Source organism: Lissotriton helveticus, chromosome 4_1, assembly GCF_964261635.1.
Source record: "Lissotriton helveticus chromosome 4_1, aLisHel1.1, whole genome shotgun sequence".
NCBI lineage: Eukaryota > Metazoa > Chordata > Amphibia > Caudata > Salamandridae > Lissotriton > Lissotriton helveticus.
In genome coordinates this window covers 703,653,459-703,677,287 of record NC_136063.1, presented here as the reverse complement: position 1 = coordinate 703,677,287, position 23,829 = coordinate 703,653,459, and the positions used below count along the sequence as shown (strand labels likewise).

Sequence of the window (23,829 nt, the reverse complement as noted above, 5' to 3'; positions counted from 1 at the left end):
TGCCTGGCAAATTCAAAGGTAAGGAATCTGCGGCTAGAAGCCTCTATCATGTATTTGAATAGCTTTTCATGATCTATCAGGCCTGTAAAGGTGAAAAATACTGAAACATTCATGCAAATGTTGGTACAAAGAAATCTGTCTAGAACAGGAATGGCACAAACCACATCTAAAGCAAACCAATCAAAACTATTTACGTTCTGAATTTGAATATGCTGTAAGGACAGGTGGCCCACACGTAGAATTTAGTAACACTGAACATTTTCATGACAATCTTAGCAAAATGTATCATGGAAACTAGAGCACTCATTTTACAATTGAAAAAAGCCTGAATAACAAAGAAAAATAATTGTTGACAAAAAAAAACGTAAGGGCAGGTGCCAAATGATGTCAGTTTAAAAAGTTGCAACTCAAATTTGCTAGCTGAAAACTTTCATTGCTCTCTCGGTTACTTAGCAATTCATATTAATACATTAATATTATGAACCGCATTCTGTGTAATTTATGTTGCCACTGGGCTCTGTAACACATTATAAAGGACACTCATACTCTCTGATGACACATGACAAAAAAATAATACAAACACACAACTAAACTAAGACTATAGTTTAAAAATGATACAAATATCTTAAAGACGAGACCATACCGATTTGTTATGATGTCATCCCAAATGTTCATTGGGTCCATTTTAGAGTCAGGATATCTGCTTGTCCAAATATGAAGAAGCCTTCTTAGTGATGCATGAGATGATAAATTACCTGCATTATAGAAATAATTACAGAAAACATTTAATGAATCAAACTAAAAGCTGGGAAATAATCTATTTTGAAACCCAATCATTGCATAAAAATCTAACTTGACAGCGGAATGCCGGAACGTTCTCTTTCTGCAACAATATTACAATCTAAAGGTATTATTTGAATGAATTTTCTACACTTCCTTTTGTTACTCAAGGGTGATTCTCCATATTTTTCATCCTATGTTCCCTCAATATTGGAACCATTTTGGAATCTTAACTATAAGCCTGGTACTTTGGGCCACATTATAGGGTTTGACTCCATGACATTTGTACCACTCATAGCATTTGTTTGCATATTATATATAACCAGGGATTGCTGGCTTGACGATCAGCGGAGAGAATGTGATATCCAAGCTTCGTGCTTTAGGAATGGAGTTTAGCGGTCTCATATTCTACTATTTTATTTATTTATTTATTTCGAAAGTTTTATATAGCGCGAACATGACCACCAAGGGTATCAGAGCGCTTTACAGTTTATGCATCAAGAAGGGTACAAGCAAACAAAGCAGAATAACCACAAAAGAAAAATATCACAGTGGGTATGGCCCCAGAAACAAATGGAGAAGCCAGACTGAGGCAAACATTTCTTCATCAGGAGCCCTTTAACTTCTTTCTTTAAGAGGACCGTGGAAGGGTTCACCCCGACTTATGGGGGACGAGAGTTGCAGATCCTCGGAGCCAAACCTGAGAAGGCTCGTTAGTAAGTCTTTTTTTTCTTGAATTTTTGTGGTTTGAGAAGAAGTGTGCTGGCGCTTCTGGAAGCTCTCGAACCACTTGAGCGCCCGAGTATCTGAGCGAGGTACAGCGGGGTCTTGAAGTGGATGGCTTTGTGTGCCATGCAAGCAGTTTTTAACTGTATTTGGGCTTCATATGGAAGCCCATTCAGGGCCAGCATGTCCGGCGAAATATGGTTACATTTTCTTGTCCCCTTTATGAGCCTAGCAGCAGAGTTTAGGGCAACCCTCAGAAGAGCTGTCTTCACTCTGGGCAAGCCGCAGAGTATTGTGCTACCATAGTCCAGCTTTGAGATTACTAATGCTTGAACTGCAACCTCTAGGTCATGAGCAGGGAGATATGGTTTGAGCTTTCTGAGGATGCTGAGTTGAAAGTTTGGCCCGTTGGTGAGGGAACTGATGTGCTTCTGCATGTTCAGACTTTTGTCTAATCTAATACCCAGAGAGGATGCTGAGTCAACAGGGTGAGGTCTACAGTTAAGAGCAGTGAGCTGATTCAACCATTGTTCCATGACCGGAGATTGTTTATGGGGTGAGATTAGGAGGAAAACAGGTTTTAGAGCATTGAGCTTCAGGTGGTTACGTGTCAGCCAGTTTTGTGTTTCCTTTTGGTTCCTGTGGTATAATAAAAATAATACGAATTGGATATGTAGCTTAATAGCGATTAATATTAACACAGAGGGTTGACAAGGATGGCGGAAAGGAATACACAACCAATTATGTACATTTCTGGCATGTTTTACTTCATTAGTATCAATAGTAATCAACTATATTTAAATTGTCACACAATTATGTGCATACAAATACATAAACAGAGTGCACAGTGTCCCAAGTGTACAAGTGAAACCTAAATAACAATACATACAACATAGACTACATAAGGACGCAGTGGTTTCTTATTGGATACATGAAAAAAGGAAAAGGACCAAAGAGGACATAATTGGTTTTTAAGGTGATTCTACACGATCGTAGACACTATTTTCATGGTTCAATTCCTTGTTGCGTCGACGGCGTTTCGACCCTCAAGGATATGGGTCTCGTCAGGACAGGGCAATGAGGGACATCTGAATATTATCTCGTATTCACCCATGCATGGTGAGAATTAAAAACTCACTTACAGGTAACCCAGCTGGGTACACATGTAGTGGTCAAGGATCAGTGATGAATTGTGTGCATACAATGGCACTTTCAATGTTTTCACAGGACAATGCCTGAGCCCATAAAAGTTTGCGCCGGATAGCTTAATTTGCATCCGCGTCTTGAGTCAGAATGAATCCGATATATTTTGTAGGACGATGCCTGTATTATGTGGTGCCCGATAGCGTCTCACAGTCGTCTCAATCAGTGCGTCGACGCAACAAGGAATTGAACCATGAAAATAGTGTCTACGATCGTGTAGAATCACCTTAAAAACCAATTATGTCCTCTTTGGTCCTTTTCCTTTTTTCATGTATTCAATAAGAAACCACTGCGCCCTTATGTAGTCTATGTTGTATGTATTGTTATTTAGGTTTCACTTGTACACTTGGGACACTGTGCACTCTGTTTATGTATTTGTATGCACATAATTGTGTGACAATTTAAATATAGTTTATTACTATTGATACTAATGAAGTAAAACATGCCAGAAATGTACATAATTGGTTGTGTATTCCTTTCCGCCATCCTTGTCAACCCTCTGTGTTAATATTAATCGCTATTAAGCTACATATCCAATTCGTATTATTTTTATTATACCACAGGAACCATTGTTCTTTGATGTAACTGTTGGATCTGGTTCCTATGTGAGTAGGGTTTCCCTTGTTTTCCTTGAAGAAAGTTTTGTGTTTCCAGCAGGACTGAGTTCAGGGATTGAATGTCTTCGGGGGAGGCGATGCACAAGTTATTTACCTTCGGTAACGATATATCTGTAAGAAACAGTAGTTAGTGTTAGATTCCTTACCTTAGAATATCCCCAGGCGTCAGACTGGATATGGAAAGTTTTCATCAGCAGTACTCCTGCGCCTTGGTAGGCGTTGTCTGTGGCTCCAAGTCCGTCAGCGGCGTCATGATCGCCGGGATGACATTGTCGGACTACTTAGATGCCGCCCTCGCGCCCTGACGTCAGTTCTGTACATAGCTTTCCGCGCCAGGAACGCAGAGTCATGCAAGAAACCAACACTGGTGCCATGAAACTAGGGCCATCAAAGGGAGATACCTTAAACCTAGATATCGGTTCGCAGAATAGGGAGGATGGGTGGGTCGGTAAGGAATCTAACACTAACTCCTGTTTCTTACAGATATATCGTTACCGAAGGTAAGTAACTTGTGCATCTGAAAGAAACAGGTTAGTGTTAGATTCCTTACCTTAGAATAGATACCCCAGTAATACCAACCCCGGTGGTGCGTCTGCAAACCAAGATCATACCAGAAAGTCCTGAAGAACAGAACGGCTGAAAAAGCCATCTCTACGGACTTGGCTGTCCAGGCAGTAGTGCTTAGCAAACGTGTGCAGCGAGGTCGACGTAGCTGCCTGACAGATGTCCTGCAAGGGGACTCCCCGACCCAGGGCAGTAGTAGCCGACGTGGCCCGAGTGGAATGGGCGTGCAGCCCAACAGGAGGCTCCTTTTTCACCAAAGAGTAGCAAACCTTGATGCACAAGACGACCCACCAAGAGATGGTCCGCTTGTGCACCGCCTGTCCCTTCTTAGCGCCCACTCAACCAACAAAGAGCTGGTCATCCACCCGGAACTGGCGTGTGCGATCTAGATAGAAGGAGAGCGCACGTTTTGGGTCCAGAAGGTGGAGCCTCATTTCCTCCTTCAAAGGAGGCAGAAAGAAGGTGGGCAAGGTGATAGACTGCCCAATATGAAAGGCTGTGACCACCTTGGGCAGGAAAGATGGACGAGTCCTCAGAACAACCTTCTCTGGATTGACAGCGTGGAAAGGAGGTTTAGAAGATAGAGCCTGGAGCTCACTCACTCTCCTGGCAGAGGTGATGGCGACCAGGAACGCAGTTTTAAGAGTCAGAAGACGAAGAGGACAGTTATGAAGTGGCTCAAAGGGAGCGCAATCAGATACATGAAAACCAGATTCAAGTCCCACTGAGGCATCACAAAGGGAACAGGAGGAAACATGTGTCTGATGCCTTTCAAGAATCTATTTACAACAGGGGACTTGAAAAGAGAGGGCTGATCAGGAAGCCTTAAGAAGGCTGAAATGGCAGAGAGGTAGCCCTTGATAGTGCCAAGAGCAGAGCACTGCTGGGCAAGAGAAAGAAGGAAGAGGTAAACCTCTGAAAGGGGGGCAATGAGTGAATCCACAGCCTTTGCTGTGCACCATGCCACAAATTTATTTCACCTTCAGGCGTATACCGTTTTTGTGGAGGAATGCCTGGCTGCCAGAATCTCATCACAGACTTCAGGAGGCAAGTCAAATGGCCTCAACTGCCGCCGCTCAATCTCCACGCATGTAGGTGAAGACTGGATAGGTTCGGGTGGAGGACCGTACCCTGCTGCTGCAACAGAAGGTCCTCCTGACGAGGCAGACAAATCAGGGGATCGACTGACATGCTGAGTAGCTCGGGATACCAGTATCTTCGTGCCCAGTCCGGAGCCACAAGGATGACTTGGGCCCAGCCTGATCCTCAGCACTCTGGGAAGAAGTGATATAGGCGGAAAGGCGTACAACAGACTGCAGCTCCACTCGTGACGAAAAGCGTCACCGAGCGAGTGCCACTTTGGAAATTCCAACACGCAGAACTGACGACATTGTGCGTTCTCTTCGGTGGCGAATAGATCTAACCAAGGCTCTCCCCACTGCTGAAAGAGACCTTGCGCCACGCCAGAGTTCAGACGCCATTCCTGATTCATCGTGCACCGGCGGTTCAGTTTGTCCGCCCTGGCGTTCAGAGAACGTGCCAGGTGTTGAACCACCAGGGTGATGCCCTGGTGTTCCAGCCATTGCCAGAGGCGCAGAGCCTCCTGAAAAGGGTCCACGACCCCACCCCGCCTTGTTTGTTGCAGTACCACATGGCGGTGGTGTTGTCCGTTAACACCTGCACTATACTTCCCCGGACAGAGGGAAGGAATGCCTTCAGTGCAAGTCGGATCGCCCGCAGTTCCACAAAGTTGATATGGAGCCGGGACTCCGCCGGAGACCAGATGCCTCTGATCTCCCCCTCTCCCATGTGGCCCCCCCATCCCAGGAGGGATGCATCTGTCACCACTACGTGCTTCGGTTGGTCTAGGGAGAGGGATCTGCCGCTGACCCAACCGCGGTTCATGAGTTACCGCTGCAACTGATTCGCAGTGCCCTCCGAGATCAGGACGTGGTCGGACAGGTTGCCCTGATGCTGTGCCCACTGAAACTTCAGGTCCCACTGCCGAGCCCGCATCCGCCACCTGGCGTGATGCACCAGAAGGATGCAGGACGCCATCAGCCTCAGGAGCTGCAGCGTCAACCTGATCGAGACTCAGGATAAAGGCTGAAAGATCAGAATCAGAGCCTGAATATCCCGAATCTGCTGTTTGGGGGATAAACCCGAAACTGTCCAGAACCGCTCCGATGAAAAGGTGCTTCATAGAGGGGCACACGTGCGACTTCGGCGCGTTGATGGAGAACCCCAGCGAGTGCTGGAGGTCGGCCGTAGTCTGGAGGTGGGAGACAACTGTTTGGGGCGAGCCTGCCTTCAACAACCAATCGTCGAGATAGGAGAAGACACCCCTGACCTGCGCAGATGAGCTGCGATCACCGCCATCACTTTCGTGAACACCTGAGGGGCGCTGGTAAGGCCGAAGGGGAGCACGGTAAACTGAAAGTGCTCGTGGCCTACCATGAACCGCAGGTAGCGCCGGTGGGCCGGCAAGACGGGGATGTGGAAGTACGCGTCCTGCAAGTACAACGCTACCATCCAGTCTCCTGGGTCCAGGGCAGCTAGGACCTGAGCCAAAGTCAGCATCTTGAACTTCTTCTTCCGGAGGAAGCCGTTGACGCTTCGTAGGTCCAAGATAGGGCGTAGGTCTCCTTTGCCCTTCTTGGGTACCAGAAAGTAGTGGGAATAGCAACCACGTCCTACTTCTGGCCCAGGAACGCGCTCAATGGCCCCTTGGCCAAGAGGGCCATAACTTCCTCCTGCAGAAGTTGCAAGTGATCCCCCGACATGCGGTGGTACTACGGTGGAATGGCTGGAGGGGTCGCCTCGAAGGGGAGGGAGTAGCCCCGTCGGAAGATTTGCAGCACCCATCTGTCCGACGTGATGGTGCACCAGTGGAGGAGGTGATGGCGAACTGCCCCCCCCCCCCCACTGGCATCGAATGGGCCTGAAATGCCGGACAAAGAAGGCTTAGCGGCAGATGCGGCGGGAGCGAATGTGGACTATACTTGCCGTTGTCACCCTGCACCGCCACGGCGGTAACCACGTCCGCGACCGCGTTGAGACTGGATGGATAGAGACCCCTAGAGGCCTGTGGGAGCAGGTCAGGTCTATGGGTTGGGCTGGGGGAGGACCAGTGAACAGTGGAGCTAGGGGAGTTAGAGCTATCTAACTGTGAGGGGGGAGGAAGGTAGACTAGCGTGATGACTGTGCTGTCTCAGATCTATTGCCACGGGCATGAAGGTGAATTGTTAATATGAGTTAGGATAGCTAGAAGGGGGCCCTTCGGAGCAGGATAACATTTTCTTAGATTGCCCACTGGTGCTGGCAGAACAAAAGTGTAGTTTGGTTCAACATGGAGATTGAAGTATTCAAACATTAACTCGGAGTGATTTGTTGCTTACTGGTAAGTGGACTGGGGTTATCGTCATTCTGTCCTAGGTTTCCCCAATTCAGATTCGAGCAAACACTAGACTAACTTCATAGACATGACCTTGCTACTAGATAAATAACATCACAATAAACTGGAAGCGCCGTGCCTTCCAGACTTGGGGTACAGTGGTGCTCCCCTGGTTGTCTTTAGAATGCATTCTCTTACAGAAGGAAGAGAGGGTCGGACTGCAAAATCACCCTGTAGCTCATGATGAACACGTTACTTAACTTCGGTAAGGCTAGATCTGAAAGAAACATTAGTTAGTGATAGATTCCTTACCTTAGAATTACCCACAGGCTTCAAACTGGATCCGGAAAGTTTTCGTCAGCAGTACCCCTGCGTGTCGGAAGGTGGTGTTGTGCGGCTCCGCGTCTGTCGTTGGCGTCGTCGCCGAGATGCCGTTGCGGCAGCTAGTTAGACGCCGTCCACGCGCGCTGATGTCAGTTCTGTACACGACTTTCCGTGCAGGAACGCAGAGCTATGCAAGATACGGACCACTGGTGCATTGAAACTAGGGCCCTGAAAGGGATGATCTTAACCCTAGAAATCAGTTCGAAGAACGGGGAGGACGGACTTGGCTGTCCAGGCAATAGTGCTTAGTAAAAGTGTGCGGCGAGGCCCACGTAGCTACCTGATGGAATAGGTGTGCAACCCCACCGGAGGCTCCTTCTTAGCCAGAGAATAACAGGATTTAATTCACAAGTTGAACCATCTGGAGATAGTCCGCTTCTGTACGGCCTAACCTTTCTTGCCGCCAATGTAGCCAACAAAGAGCAGGTCATCCACCCGGAACTGTTGTGTGAGGTCCAAGTAAAACGAGAGCGCACGTTTTGGGTCCAGACGGTGGAGCCTCTCTTCCTCTCTGGAAGGATGCGGAGGCGGAAAGAAGGTGGGAAAAGTGATGGTTTGCCCGATGTGAAAAGCAGGGACAACTTTTGGCAAAAAGGATGCACGGGTTCTGAGCACAACCTAATCCGGATGGACAGACAGGAAAGGAGGTTTACAAGAAAGAGCCTGGAGCTAACTCACTCTTCTAGCGGAGGTGATGGCAAGCAGAAAAATAGTCTTCAAAGTTAATAGACTTAGAGGACAGTTGTGAAGAGGCTCAAAGGGAGCGCAAATCAAATATATGAGAACCAAGTTCAAGTCCCACTGTGGCATCACAAAAGGAATAGGAGGGAAAACGTGGGTAATGCCTTTAAAGAATCAATTTACAACAGGGGACTTGAAAAGAGATGGCTGATCAGGAAGTCTCAGGAAGGTTGAAAGAACAGAGCCCTGCTGGGCCAAAGAAAGAAGGAACAAAAGGACTTCTGAAAGAGGGGCTGAAAGGGGATCCACAGCCTTTGCTGTGCACCATGCCAGAAATGTGTTCCACCTGCAGGCGTATACCAACTTAGTGGAGGGACGCCTGACTGCCAGAATGACATCACAAACTTCAGGGGGCAAGTCGAAATGAATCAACTGCCACAGCTCAATCTCCACGCAAGGAGGAGGAGACTGGACAGGTTCGGGTGGAGGACCATCCCCTGCTACTGCGACAGAAGATCCTCCCGAAGAGGCAGTCAGATCGGGGGAACGATGGTCATACTGAGTAGCACGGGATACCAAACTCTTCAAGTCCAGTCCAGGGCCACAAGAATGACTTGGGCCCGGTCGCACCTGATTTTGTTCAGCACTCTGGGCAGAAGTGGTATAGGCGGAAAGGCATACAATAAACCGCAACTCCACTTGTGACGAAAAGAGTCACCTAGATAGTGCCGCCTTGGAAATTCCAACGCACAGAACTGCTGACATTGCACGTTCTCTTCGGTGGCGAATAGATCTAACCAAGGCTCTCCCCACTGTTGAACGAGACCTTGTTCGAGTGAAGACGCCATTCGTGATCCATCATGCACCTGCGGTTGACATTGTCCACCCTGGTGTTCAGTGAACCTGCCAGGTGTTGATTGAACCATCAGGGAAATGCCCTGATGCTCCCGCCATGTCCAGAGGCACAGAGCCTCCTGACAAAGGGTCCAAGACCACACCCGCCCTGTTTGTTGCAGTACCACATGGCGGTTGTGTTGTCTGTGAACACCTGCACTACTGTCCCCTTGACAGAGGGAAGGAATGCCTTTAGTGCAAGTCGGATCGCCCGGAGCTCCATAAGATTGATATGGAGCCGGGACTCAGCCGGAGACCAGATGCCTCTGAGTTCCGCCTCTCCCAAGTGGCCGCCCCATCCCAGGAGGGACGCATCCTTCACCACTGTGTGCTCCGGTTGGGGAAGGGAGAGGGATCTGCCATTCACCTAATGCCGGTTTGTGAGCCACCACTGCAATTGTTGTGCAGTGCCCTCTGAGATCTGGACGTACTCCGACAGGTTCTCCTAATGCTGCGCTAACTGGCACTTCAGGTCCCACTGCAGAGCCCGCATATGCCATCTGGCATGATCTACCAGCAGGATGCAGGAGGCCATGAGGCCCAGAAGCCTCAGGGTCATCCTGACTGAAACCCAGGATAGAAGCTGAAAGATCGGGATCAGAGCCTGAATATCCTGGACTCGCCATTCGGGAGGATAGACCCGAAAGTGTGTCGTATCCAGAATCGTTCCGATGAAGAGGAGCTTCTGGGAGGGAATCGGGTGCTACTTCGGCACATTGATGGAGAACCCTGGCAAATGCAAGAGGTCGGCTGTAGACTGGAGGAGGGAGACGGCTGCCTGGGGGCGAGCCCGTCTTCAACAGCCAGCCATCGAGATAGGGGAAGCCTGGAACCCCTGATCTGCGCAGATGAGCTGCGACCACCGCCATCACTTTTGTGAACACCTGAGGGGTGCTGGTAAGGCCAAAGGGGATGCACGGTAAACTGAAAGTGCTCTTGGCCTACTGTAAACCCGTAGATAACGCCGGTGGGCCGGCAGGACGGGAATATGGAAATATGCGTCCTGCAGATCCAACATTACCATCCAGTCTCCAGAGTCGAGGCCAGACAAGACCTGAGCCAGAGTTAACATCTTGAACTTCTCCTTCCGGAGGAAGCAATTGACGTTCTGGAGGTCCAAGATAGGACACTTGTCCTTCTTGGGCACTAGAAAGTAGTGGGAGTAGGAACCACGTCCTACTTCTGGAGCAGTAACGTGCTTGATGGCCCCCTGGCCAAGAGGGCCACGACTTCCTGTGTAAGAAGTGCCAAATGATCCCCCGATAGACGGTGGCACTGGGGTGGCATGGCTGGAGGGGTTGTCTCGAAGTGGAGGAAGTAACCCCTTTGAACTATTTGTAAAACCCACCTGTCTGTAGTGATGGTGCACCAGTGGGGGAGGTGATGGCAATCCTGCCGCCCACTCGCGTTTGATAGGCCTGAAAGACCAGACTAGGAAGGTTTGGAGGCAGTAGTGGCTACGGTGGAGTTGGACTGACCAGCCCGCTGGCCCCCTGACCCACCTCGGCCGGTCCCACGTCCGCGCTGGGACTGTTGCTGCAGAGGGCTGTGGCTCTGAAGCGAACGTGTCGGGCGCCCATTCCGTGGCCACGCAAGGAGCGAAAAGCAGAAGGCGGAGGAGGGCGAGTTGCCGAAAGGCCCAAGGACTTGGCCGTAGCCCGTGAGTCCTTAAAACGCTCCAACGCACTATCTGCCTTGTTGCCAAAAAGGTGAATGCCATCAAAAGGCATGTCCATCAGAGTGTTCTGGACATCCCCAGAGAAACCAGTGGTCCTCAGCCAGGTGTGGTGGCGGAGCGCCACTGTCGTGGAAATCGCTCTGCCCAGCGAGTCGGCGGTGTCAAGGCCACAACGTATTGTGAACTTGGCTGCATATCTCCCTTCAGCAATAGCTTGAGAAAGCACTGCCCGGGCCTCCTCGGGACACCGAGGCAGCACTTGCTCCACAGTGTCCCACAAAGAGTGGGAATAATGACCCAAGAGGCATGCAGTGTTCAGAGCCCGCAGCCCTGAACTGGCAGAAGAAAAAATCTTCTTACTTAACTGCTCCAGTTTCTTGGATTCCCTGTCCGGGAGGGGGGGAGTGGTAGGGAATGCGCTTTGGGATGTTGGGAAAGGAAAAGGAGGTCGCCTAAGGCAGGGCGATGGAGTTGGGCCACGTTCCTATCCACAAGAGCCACTGTGTTGTGCCTGGACCAGGTGCCCAAAGGAGTGTCAGAAAATGCATCATTAAAGGGCAGCAGTGGCTCTGCAGAGGTAGATGTAGGCTGAAGCACTTCCGTCAGGAGGTTAGTCTTGACGGCCACTGTAGGGAGTTCAAGGTGGAGCGCCTCGGCCGCCCTAAACAACACCACTGCTTAACTTGCACCGTCCTCCGTAGCCACGGTAGGGAGGAGTTAGCATGCCAAGGTCAGGAGAGGTATCAAGACCACTGACATCCCCCAGCTCGTCTGTCCAGTCCGGGTCATACTCACATTGAGCTGTGAGAGGGTCCTCAGAACCCTCCCAGTCCTGCCGTTCCTCCGAAAATAAGGAGGCTGGACATAGGGGTAGTAAGGCCCTATCGGCATCGGATTAGGCGTCAAGCGACGCCGTTCCGGTGCCGTGTCCACATCCGGGCGGAAACCGAGGACGACGTCATCCGGTACCACAGGCGATGTCGGAGGTGGTGCCAGTGGCGACAACGTCATTGGAGGTGTCACAAGGTCAACTGACGTCGCCCGGGATCCAAGGGGGCCTGCGGCGCCAGGGCCGGAGCCAGCAGCGATGCCGGAACCGCAGACAGTAAAAGGTAAGGACCCATAGTCGGGCCCGAAGGCGCACCGGCGGGGCCCGACTGGCCAAAGAGGCGAGCAATGGATGACAGAAATTCCTGCAGCTAGGCCGGAGTCGCCAACGGACCCGGGAAGGGCGGGTAGGCTGAAGACGAGTAAGTAGGCTCTGCCGGAGCCGCAGGGAGGCACCACCCGCACCCTCAGCCGTGTCACATAACGGGCAAGGGGAAGCCAGAGAGCAATGGCGCTTCTTCAGCTTCTTGTGATGCTTCGGCTTACCTTACCCTGAGTGCGAAGACTTCGATCCCGACGAACGATGGTAGTGCCTCAGCGACAGGTCCCTCAACCTCCCACGTGACTGGGACCTTTAGCGGCGCGGAGCCGACTGCCGGACTTCAAGCAACTTTTGGGACCGCTTCCGCAAAGTTTTCGGCGCCATGGCCCGGCAGTCGGGGCATGACTTGGGGTCGTGTTCGGGCCCCAAGGATGTAGAAACAGACCTGGTGCGGGTCCATCACCGACCTCATGCGATGACAGTCCCCGCAATACTTGAAGGCGGGCATCCCAACGGCACCAGGAGTCCATCGACTCGCAAGAAGAGACAAAAAGGCATAAAAAAACTCAGTCAAAAAGTAACTGGGGCTACCGCTCTCTCCAGATCTGCGCTTGCTGGCGCAGAAAAAGAAAGAACTGACATCAGCGCTTGAGGGCGGCGTCTAAGTAGCTGTTGTGACGTCATCTCGGCGACCATGATGTCAATGGCGGACAAGGAGCCGCCTTCCGAAGCGCAGGGGTACTGCTGCCGAAAACTTTCTGGATCCAGTCTGACGCCTGGGGGCAATTCTAAGGTAAGGAATCTATCAATACGTGTTTCTTTCAGATTGGGATTTTATAGTGAAGGCAAGAGCAATGGCTGTCATGAGACACGAGATGAGAAAGGAGGGGTGAGGTGGCAGAGCAGCGGAAGCCACTGCGGACTGCTGAGCAGCGGATCCAGCAGCGGGTTCAGCAGCCTCAGCTGACTCGTCACCCCAACAAAAGGTGGGCAGCGGCGATCGGGAAGCAGCACCCCCACAGCCTCTCCCGGCCTCCTGCGAGCCCCCTTGCCCGCTTGGGAACCACCTCAGCAGTAAGAGAAGTAAGAGGAGTAGAGGAGAGCGCTGCGAGTTCGGTCACCATTAGGTGCGGACGCAGAGAGTGAGCCCTGTGAGTCCGCGAAAATGGCCCAACTACGTTGGGTGTGGCTTGCGGCTCATTAGAGTACCCTGCTTGTTTGCCCCCAGCCTCACAGTGTCAGCCAGGGGGGGGAGCTTAGAGGGTTGCAGTAGGAACAGGGCAACAAGACTGCGCGGGGGCAGTCTACCCCCCTCCCAGCCCACCCCTCTCAATCTTTCTGCCCTCTCCTTTACTGCCTCTGCCATCGCCTCCTCTTCCATCACCGCCTCTGCCAATGCCTCCTCTTCACCTTATAACCAGAAGACAGACACTGTTTGTGGTTTACCAGCAGTGGAGTGGGGAGACTAACTGAGCCAACAGTACCCGCAGAACCTGTGGAGCTCCTTCTCTTATTTGCCCCGCCGGCTCGATTAGTGGAGCAGAGAGCAGCAACAGCGTTGGGGGCCACGGGCACCCCTGTTGCACCGCTCCCGCAGGGCCCTGGCCCCGCAGCTCCGGTGCTGCAGGAGGCAGGTTGCAACAGGGGGGAGGGGGGTCCTGAGAGCAGCGGCATAGCAGCCGTTGTGGAGTGTGAGCCGGGGACTGCGGAAGCGGCCCTGCCAGGTCTGGATGTGGCTTGCGGTGACCACGGGGCTCCAGCTTGGGCGTCTCCTCTTACCTCCCTCCCTCTTTCACCTTCACTCTCCCCATCCTTCCACAAGCATCAAGAGGGCCCAAGTGGACCCAAGAGGACCCAGAGCATCGGGTTAAGGCAAAGGCACAAGCATCGGCCTAAGGCAAAGGCACGAGCCAATCAGGAGAAAGGAAGGTCCCAAAATGGAACCTCCCATTAATCAGCAGACGATCATGACGCTCAAAAAGAAGCAGACAAACAGCAAGGGTCGAGACCTGGCGGAAGAAGATCTAGTAGGGCTGGCGCAAAAAAGGCTAACAAGGAGCGCAGCCCTCACACAATCCCAGGAGCAAACTAATCTTAGTGCACCCCATCCAGGGCTCATTACCCACTTCTTTCAAGCCACAGGCCGCTCCACAGATACCCCGGCCAACTTTTTGGAAGGATAGAAAGGCACGGCAGTGACTACATCCAAAACAAAAGGATCCCTAGGAGAAAACAAGGGTCTGGGTGGACCCCACCTTAGCGTAGGTGCCCGAGAGAGCATTGCCGCACAAGAAACTGGGAGCCCTGTGAACAACCCAAAGTCAGCGGGTAAGGCCAAAAGCCCCTAACGGATTACAGCAGAAATCCATCAGTGGCCCAATGAGGACAACGAGGACAATGAGGATAAGGAGGCGCAAGTGGCCAACCCACCTAAGTCAGCCATTACAAGATTTTCCTTAACCGTGACAAAAGGGAAAGACGGCCAGACTAACTTTACAGGATTAGACAACTTAAACTCCTCCTTCCACCAAAAATTAGAACTGACTAATAAAAAAACCCTAGACTCAACTTCAAAATACTTCGGAAAGCACTCAGACGTGAGGAAGCTCCATGTAGAGGGTTGAAGCCCGATGGGTCAAGAAGCCCTGCAAGAGCCCACGCAAGAAGCACCACATGAAGCCTTAAATCTGATAGCAATAAGAGAAGCACAGGATACAATTGCCAGGGCCTTGATCTGGCAGTCAACAAAAATGGAAGTTCAAATAGACTTATTGCAATCAATTGCTCAGCACCTGGCACACTAAGATGACAAGTTGGCAAAATTAGAGGCCACTCTAGAGATGCATAAAGCAGCCTCAGCTCGTACAAGCACCTGTGGAGACATCATAGAAAAGTGGTCGGAGCTACCAGAAGTACATTATGATATGCTGGCACTAGTCAAGGGACAGGGGGATACGTCCCTATTAAATCAAATAACCCCCAAGCCACTAGCTAGTAAGGATGTGGTATAAGCCAATTCCGGAAACCACTCCCCTGCAAATAGCCATGCTATTAAGGTACTACAGGCAGGACCCAGTAACACATATATTGCAGAAGCCCAAGGAAATAGGGACCCAGAGACACCATCAAGCGGCACAATAATCTATGTCCCCCACGAAGAAGCAACTCCAGCTGACAAGGCATAAGGAACAGTGGTAGGGGCGGTAGACCCTCTGTCAAGGAGGGCTTACAAAAAAGCTGAAAAAACAACTCAAGAAATCAAAAATCAAAACAAGATCACTATTACCAGCTATGCTGAACTCCGGCAGCTCAGCGAACATAAACATTCCAAAACAACTTTTCCCAATCTTCAACTTCAAACAGCTAAACATGGCCCAGGTGACACGGGAAGAATTTATAGAGGTAAACGAGGCTTGAAGCCCAGGTAGCACATATAGGGAGGGTTCACAAACAACGGGGGGGGGGCAAATTGCAGAAAAGATCCAGGAAAAGGCAGTCGGGCAACCTAAAACACACAAGGCTACCAGCACACAAGTCAGGGCAGCCGCCTCCCCGGGTCAGGAGCTTTTACATAGCGTGACGCAACACACTAAAACCAACCACGGTGAGAGGCATGAAGAGGAAAAGAGGGCTGGACTGCCAAATGGGGCAACAGGCAGATACCAGGTAAGAGCCACCTATAACAACTCACTAAATCAGAATAATCATAGGCTGTTCCCTGAAGATGTCAGATTAACACTGCTCACATCCAAGCTCAATAACCAACCAACAATCCATGAGGTGTTGCACACCCCTTGGTACACAGCCAAAGGCTTCTAAGGCATTCTGAATAGGTCCAACATCTTACATCTTATGATTATTCGGCCACATCGCTTCCTGTCACTGATAACCTCTGAAGATAGAGTGGATAAAGTTCAGAAGGTTAGACAGCGACACCCACTGTGATTCCATCTTAGTCAGCTTCACCCAATAGCCAGTACAACTGGTGGTCCTTGGCGAAGCACAGCACCTCGCAAACTGGGGTATAGAAGTCACTGCACTTAGCATGCCGAAATACCCACATGTGCTTATTCCCAAAAATGACAGGCAGGTGTCCACATCAGTCCTCAATGGTACAATGAACAAAAGTGCAGGAAGAAGTGATAAATCTGAACGATCAAGAACCCCGATAAAAATGTGCATCTCGTACAGCGACAGATAGCGCAGAGTACAGATGCATCAGCAAGAGCAGGCCACCATGGAGGTCCCATGGTAACAGTGTCGCTGGCAACATACGGGAACAGTATGTGAAGGGTCTGTACACGAGTGTACCATGCAAGGTGGGCCCTCTCATCACAGAGTGGTCCCATGCAGCAGCAGAGGCCACTAAACCCCACCTGAAGAACACGGATGGAGAAGCCAGAGCACCAAGTCAATTGGATCGTTACACGGAGGAGGAGATCGCCAAATACATCAGGGCTTCAAGAAGTGATGGGCCCTTGGGCCTAACGGCATTCCTGCCCAAGTTTTTAAGTCCACCCAGTCATTCTTTGCACCTATACTCACTCCACTATACAACTTCTCATATGCCACAGCATTATTACCACAATCTTGGAAAGGCTCAATCCGGTTTCATATAAACAAAAAAGGTGACCACACGAACACCGCCAACTACAGGCTAATAGCCCTGCTCGACATCGAAGCAAAGGTCCATGCCCGTCTACTACTAAGAGACCTAGAGGACTGGGTGGACAACAACAGTATCCTTCCATCATATCAGACATGCTTCAGGGCAAATTGCTCTACAATGGGTAACATCTTGACACTGTCCTACTTCTCCAAGCAAGCAGTAAAGAGAAACAATCTGCTCATGTTTTGCTGTTTTATAGACTATACTACAGAATTCGACAGAGTCAATCGAGGAAGGCTATGGGCAAAACTCGAATCCTAGGGTATTTCTGCGACCCTTTTAAAAGCGCTAAAAGCCCTCTATGAGGGGGAATGGGTCCAGGTCAAACTAAGTCCTACAACAGCAACCTCAAGAGTAGAAACAAACAGCAGGCTAAAGCAGGGTTGTGTTTTGGCTCCACTATTATTCAACCTGTATACGGCAGATCTGGGGCGAGCTCTGAAAGATGCCAGCCTAGTACCTACAAGATTGGGTAAGATTACCCTCGTAACCCTTCAGTACGCAGACAACACAGTGGTCATGGATCACACTAGGGTGGGGCTCCAAAGAATTCTAAAGAGCCTAGCAATATATAACAAAGAAAACAGCCTGCAAGTAAATGAGAATAAGACAAAGATAATAATATTTGGCAAATAGCTTCAGAAAAAGCAAGCATCCTGGATATTGGGTGAACACCAAATCAGGACCACAACATCCAATAATTATCTGGGGCTATGGCTAACAGAGAGGGCCACAGCAGCCAAACACAAAGGAGCAAATTCCGAAAATCAACAGAATAATCCTCTCACTCAGACGTCCAAGTTATCGCCTAGCAAGTCCATCTGCAGAGTCCAAGCTGACTACTCAGGGCAAAATTAATTCCTGCAATTAACTATGGCACCTAGCCGTTCAGCGCGAACATAGGCGCTACAGACAAAATGGTTCTCGAACAACAACAGCAAATCATATTTAAATGAATCCTTAATACAATTGTTGAACCACCCTGTGTCTTCTACTCACTGTATATATTCACCACCAGTCACTACGCGCCGTCCTCACCGATTATGGTCACTTGTGTCGCTACCGTGTTTTTCACTCACTCACACTGAGCACCAAGTACAATTTGGGTTACCAATATTTAATTTGTATATTGCAGTGCTGTAATAACTGCATATTACTCTGCTTATCTTTTTTCCTTTCTTTACATTTCTGTATTAAATATGATGCCATGAGCACATACATGAAAACAAGAAGTCTCCTTATCTCCTTATGATAATGTTGTATGCATATCTTGCCTAATTGTCTTTGAATTATACCAGTTAGGATACCATATGTTATTCTCACACCTAGCCTTTCTGGGCGCACTAGAGAAATCAAATCATCACTGCAGCCCAGTGAAAAGCTTACCAAACTGTGCTGCAGGCGTCTAGACAAGCCAGGGACACCAGGCTAAGGCTGGAAATAGGACTAAACAGACCAGATCTGGCACTAGAGGGGGACCTAATAAAATGTTATATGAGGGGGCCTAAAGACCCTGACACTTCCCTCAAACATTTCCTGAATACAATTTTAGTGCTGAAGGATCCCCATGACGCACTAAGCTGGACCAAGCAATAGGAGTACTGACAATAGAGACAGAAAGTATGGCCCTACATGAAATCCCACACACTGCCTGGACTAATGCAGTAAAGCACCAGGTCCAGTCCATCTCATTCGAACTGGATCGCGCCTCACTCCAGGACAACTCCCATACACTAGCACTTGATAGCTCATACATCTCTGGGAAAGATCAACCTTACCTGCAAGACGCACGCTCAGTCCAAGCCAGACGGAAAATTAAGTTTATGCGCCTAATAGCCCTTAAAATCCTGGACTTCAACCCAATATGGGCATGAAAAGACAACAGAATCACCAGCCGGTTATGCAACTACCATAGAGAATCTTGATTGCATCTCCTGTGCTGCTATCCCACTCTGGCCAACGATCACAATCGTTTGATACGCCCCATCTTAAAGGACAAGGGATTTAGAAATTGTAAGGACGCTTCTGACTGGTGCTTTTCAGAAACAAACACCTGTTTACTTGCTAGAGTAGGCAAGTTTACTCACCAAATTAGAATCGCACTTGACATCTAGAAACAGGCAGTTGAACCAAGGGACGGACGCCACAACTCAGAAACCGAATCGGTTGGCACCTTAGCTCCGCAAGCACTTGTTGAATGTCACTCAACCCAGGGTTATCCTCACATGCACAGTCGGACTATAATAGTGGTCGTGGGGCCCAGTTGAGAGCTCACCAACAACTCCCATTTTAGAAAAGCACCACACCAGAGGTAACAACTTCGACGGATCTCTAAAACTACTGACCTTTTAAAATGACTAAGAAAACAATTGTAGTGAATTATCAGTACAAAGGAGCGGATTTCATATTTTAATTCATTTTTTAATAATTATTGTATGAGTTTAGAATGACACAAAGTAGCATCAGGGCACATGTAGGCATTGTGCATTTTAATCTTGAATGCTGGGAAACTCCATGGGGAGGGTGGAGGGAAGCTCCTTATGTGTTTTTATCTGTAAAGATTTTAAATAATCATATGGTTAACAACAATAAAATTTACATTTATCTAGTGGAGGCTTTACACACTGCACTAAAAACTATACGCATCCCTTGCAGTTACTACTTCTGGCATTCCACTTTATCACACGATCGAATGATCCTATATTGTTGTTGTAGTACACTGGCTTAGTATATGGTGCACACTTATTTAAGTGATGAGCCTTGCACTAATCCAGAGAATCGTTATGGGGATTTTAGTAGTCTTTGAAAACCTTTTAAAGCTCCCAAAGTGGTAGCTTTGGAGAGCAGCCTTCAGGCTCATCTTGAAGGAGTGTAGAGCAGCTTTTTTAACAACTTTAATCAGTTGTGTAAATTAGATGAAAAGAAACCCACAGCGTCTTAAAAAAATATAGGTGTTATTTATTACACACACTATCACTAACACATTGGTATATCTCCTATGTCGAGATAGCAACACAATTCACAAGAATACTTAGCAAGAATCAGGTAAATAGCACGAATATACACTGGTCTCCAGGGGCAGCAGGGACACAAGGAACCACCCAAGATAAGTAACCAGGAACCCCACGGAAGCTGTGAACAGAGTGGAAACACAACAGCGAGCCCAATGGAAGTCCATGGAGAAGTCACAGTTGCTGTTTTAAAGGAAAAGGACCCTTCTGGGAGGACCCAGAAGAAACCCTTTGGAAGACAGAAGATTGAAGAGCCAACCCACCGTGGACGCCCCAAGAACCAGGTTACTTGCACCAGGGAAGCTGGGTGAATAGGGCTGAAGTGATATCGGAACAGGCCGTGGACAGCAATGGAAACCTTTGATGAAGATGCTTCTGGAGAAGATTGCGAAGGAGTCCAGTGGAATCAAAGGGTAGATTCTGGAAGTGAAGAACCTGCAATCAGAGGGGGCAGAGTCTCTGCCACTCAGGTGACCAGGAGGCATTGAAACACAATGCCGACCGACGTCAAGAGGTTCTGAAGAGTAAACAGTGACTTTGTTGCTGCAGTTGTGAGGATCAGTCGACACTGCAGAAGAGCAGGAGCCTTTCACATCGGATGTTGGTATCTAGGTGTTGGTATCGGGCAGGAGCACCAACAAGCCTTGGTAGCCGCAACAGGCATGGAAGACGAAAAGGAGCAAACGTTGGGACCAGCAATGTCCAAGAGACTCACCATGTGCAGGAGAGTCAGAGCAAGCCCAGAGCAAGCAGGGGAGCCCACTGAAGCAAGAGAAGACCCTCAGAAGAACCCACAGGCTTGAAGGCCTAGGAATTGCAAGAGGACCTCAAGCAGATCACCAAAGTCGGAGTCCTACAATGTCGGAGATGGAGAGAGGAACTGAGGTGCTGGAGGCTGGTGCTTCTTGTAGCCTGAACATCTCTGAGTGCAGAGCCAACAAACTTTGGCTCCTGTGCTCTCCATGTCACTAGAGTCAAGCTATCCAGGTGGCTGAGGAGTGATACCCCGAAACCGGTCCTAGAAGGCTTGTTACCAGTCCAGGGAGGACCTGGCCTGGCAGTTCGGGCTGGACTGTTCCCATTGGGCGCAGGGTCAAAACTGATTTGCCTATGGCTGGGTTCAAACTGGAATGGCATGGTGAGCAAAAAACCAATGGATTTAGGCCCAGATCCCTGTACTGTGGTGAACATATGACATTGTTCGTCATTCTGTCCATCAATCGTTCTTTTTGCATTAGCCTGAAAGTGTGACATGCCTCCTGACTAATTTCCTACCTCCTCGGGTAACAAATAGGCCTCAGTGCAGGGGGTGGCGTTCCTCATGTTTGGAGTGAAGCTGTTGTGACATATCTAAGGTGGCAGAGGCTTCGAAGCCACTGGCCTTGACATGCTTATTCACCAACCATCCTGCTGGAGGAGACACCCTTCTCTGGAGCAGCCATTGTATCTGGCCTCTGAGAGCGCAGGCTCTCACCTATAGGGGGTCAGAAACTTGTCTGTGGTAGCAGGCTGGACGATACCAGTCAGCCAGCACACAAGAGGACTAGTAGGTTTTTAGGTAGCACCTCTAAGGTGGTGTATGGGTGCATGTCATAATCAATCTAGTACTGGCATTATTACATATTTATTAAGGCTAGGTTTTTGATAACAAACACCACTGGTTTCAGTGCAGCCATCATGTAGCGGGGTAACTCATAATGACCAGTGCCCAGTACATTTCCTTAAGATGGCTGCCTGATCACTGGAAACATCTAGTAATGGAACTAGACATCAGAGGGGTCTATCAGATCATGCAGATGTGCCCTCACAAATAATAAAATAGAATGCACCCTGCCTAAGGTTGACTTAGCTATAGTATAAGCAGTGTACCTTGGCATGTCACAGAGGGAGTGTGCCGCAATGTGTTTTGAAAATGGATTGCACCATTTCACACATCCTGCGATGGCAGGCTGCATGCAGTTTTTGTGTGGGTCCCTTTGGGTGGCATAACACATGCTGCAGCCCATAGGCCCCTTTTTGTACTCATGCCCTGGGTATCAGGAGTTGCATTTACTAGGAACTTACAGGGGTGCTAAAGTCCTTGCCAATTGTGTTACAATTAGACATTTACCTTGTTTTATGGGAAAGAGCCCTGGGGGCCTGGTTTGCAGGGACCAAGTGCACTTTAAGTCAAAAAGCACCAGTACCAGGGTGATAAGTAGGGGTGACCATGTCAAAAATTGCATTTTCCTACAAAGTGCAATTGAAAGAGAAGCTTTTGCTGTGGTCTGGGCTCTGAAGAGGTTGAGACCATACCTGTTTGGGAATCACTTCCTGGTTCAGACGGACCACAGGCCCCTCAGATGGCTCATGCAGATGAGTGGTGAAAATCTTAAACGAGAAAGGTTGTCCATCTCCTTATGGTGGAGCATCGTCCGGGGTCAGACCACGCCAATGCTGATTGTCTTGCCAGGTTCTTCCACCTTAGTGAAGAGAACTCCCAAAGGATTGGGTAGCGCTACAAATTTTCAGATGGGGGAACAACACTCATGTTGCCCCCAACTTTTTGCGTACCCCCTCCACTTTTCTGCCCTCATTTTTGCTAGTATTTTTTATTGGCAATACTCCTGCATGTCAGTAGGTGGCATTGGTAGGCTCCGCATCCGCCATCAGCGTAATGGTTTCCGGGATGACGTCTCAGTGCCTACTTAGAGGCTGCCCCTGTGCGCTGACGTCAGTTCTGACACGACTTTCCATGCCAGAAGCACAGAGCCGTGAAAGACACTGGCCATTGGTGCACCACAACTAGGGCCCTGTCAGGGAGTCCTTATCCCTAGAAGTCAGTTCGCAGAGCGGGGATGATGGGTGGGGCGGTAAGGAATATACAGCTAACCTATTTCTCTTGCAGATACATTGTTACTGAAGGTAAGGAACTTGTTCATCTGAAAGCGACAGTTAGTTGTAGACTCCTTACCTTAGCATAGATACCCCAGCAATACCATCCCTGGTGGAGGGTCTGTGAACTAAGTTCACACCAAGAAAGTACTGGTGGACCTAACAGGCAAAATAACCGTCCCTCCGGATTTATCTGTCCAGGTAGTAATGTCTGGTGAACATGTACAAGAATGCCCCCGTGGCCGCCTGGCAGATGTTAATAAGTGGAACGCCACGTGCTAACGCAGTGATTCCTGCCATAGCCCTAGTGGAATGAGCATGCAACCCCACCAGAGGAGCCTTTTTGGCTAAAGCGTAACACACTTTAATAAAAAGGACAACCCATCGAGAGATGGTATGCTTTTGAACAGCCCGACCATTCTTGGCACCCACATAGCCAATTAAGAGTTGATCATCCACCTGGAAATCTTCTGTACGGTCAAGGTAGAAGGACAGCACACGTTTAGGGTCCAGACAGTGGAGTTTCTCCTCCTCCTTGGAAGTGTGCGGAGGTGGGCAAAGTGATTGTTTGTCCTATGCGAAATGGTATAACCACCTTAGGAAGGAACGAGGGCCTCTTCATAAGCACCACATTGTCCGGATGTACAGGGAAGAAAGGGGGCTTAGAAGATAGAGCCTGAAGCTCACTCACCCTGCAAGCAGAGTTGATAGCAACAAGGAAGGGATTTTTCAGAGTGAGGAGTCTGACAGGACAGTTGTGAAGAGGCTCGAAGGGAGGGAAGGGAGCAAACATAAGATAGGTTAGAACAAGATTCAAGTCCCACTGGGGCGTTATGACAGGAGATGGAAGAAAGAGATGAGTAATGCTCTTAAAGAATCTATTTACAATAGGGGACTTGATTAAAGAGGGTTGATGTGGCAGCTGAAAGAAAGCAGAGATAGCTGCAAGATAACCTTTAAGAGTTGAAGTACCGGGTTATTTAGAACCCAGCGGTGCCAGGGGACACACCCAAAGACTCCGGATTCTCCTGTCTCAGACTACAGAAACGCAGAGACTTCTTGGTGACGTCAAAGATCAAATTTATTGGCTGCAACCAGTAACAGAGTTCCTAGAAGTACAACACGGTGTATGTTCTCAGGAGACTGCTCAATTTTTACAAAGCAAGTTGTCCCTTTTATACCAAATAATATGCTTCAGGCAAAC

General features: G+C 49.3%; 1 protein-coding gene across 1 annotated transcript in view; it reads right to left on the bottom strand.

Annotated features, from left to right (window-relative positions):
• The window catches only part of PRKDC (protein kinase, DNA-activated, catalytic subunit), a 3,158,350-nt gene that overhangs the window by 1,040,725 nt on the left and 2,093,796 nt on the right, over positions 1-23,829 (bottom strand). The window contains exon 68 of the mRNA XM_078687323.1: positions 644-755. Coding sequence (XP_078543449.1) covers positions 644-755 — 112 coding nt within the window. The remainder of the gene's footprint in view (positions 1-643; positions 756-23,829) is intronic.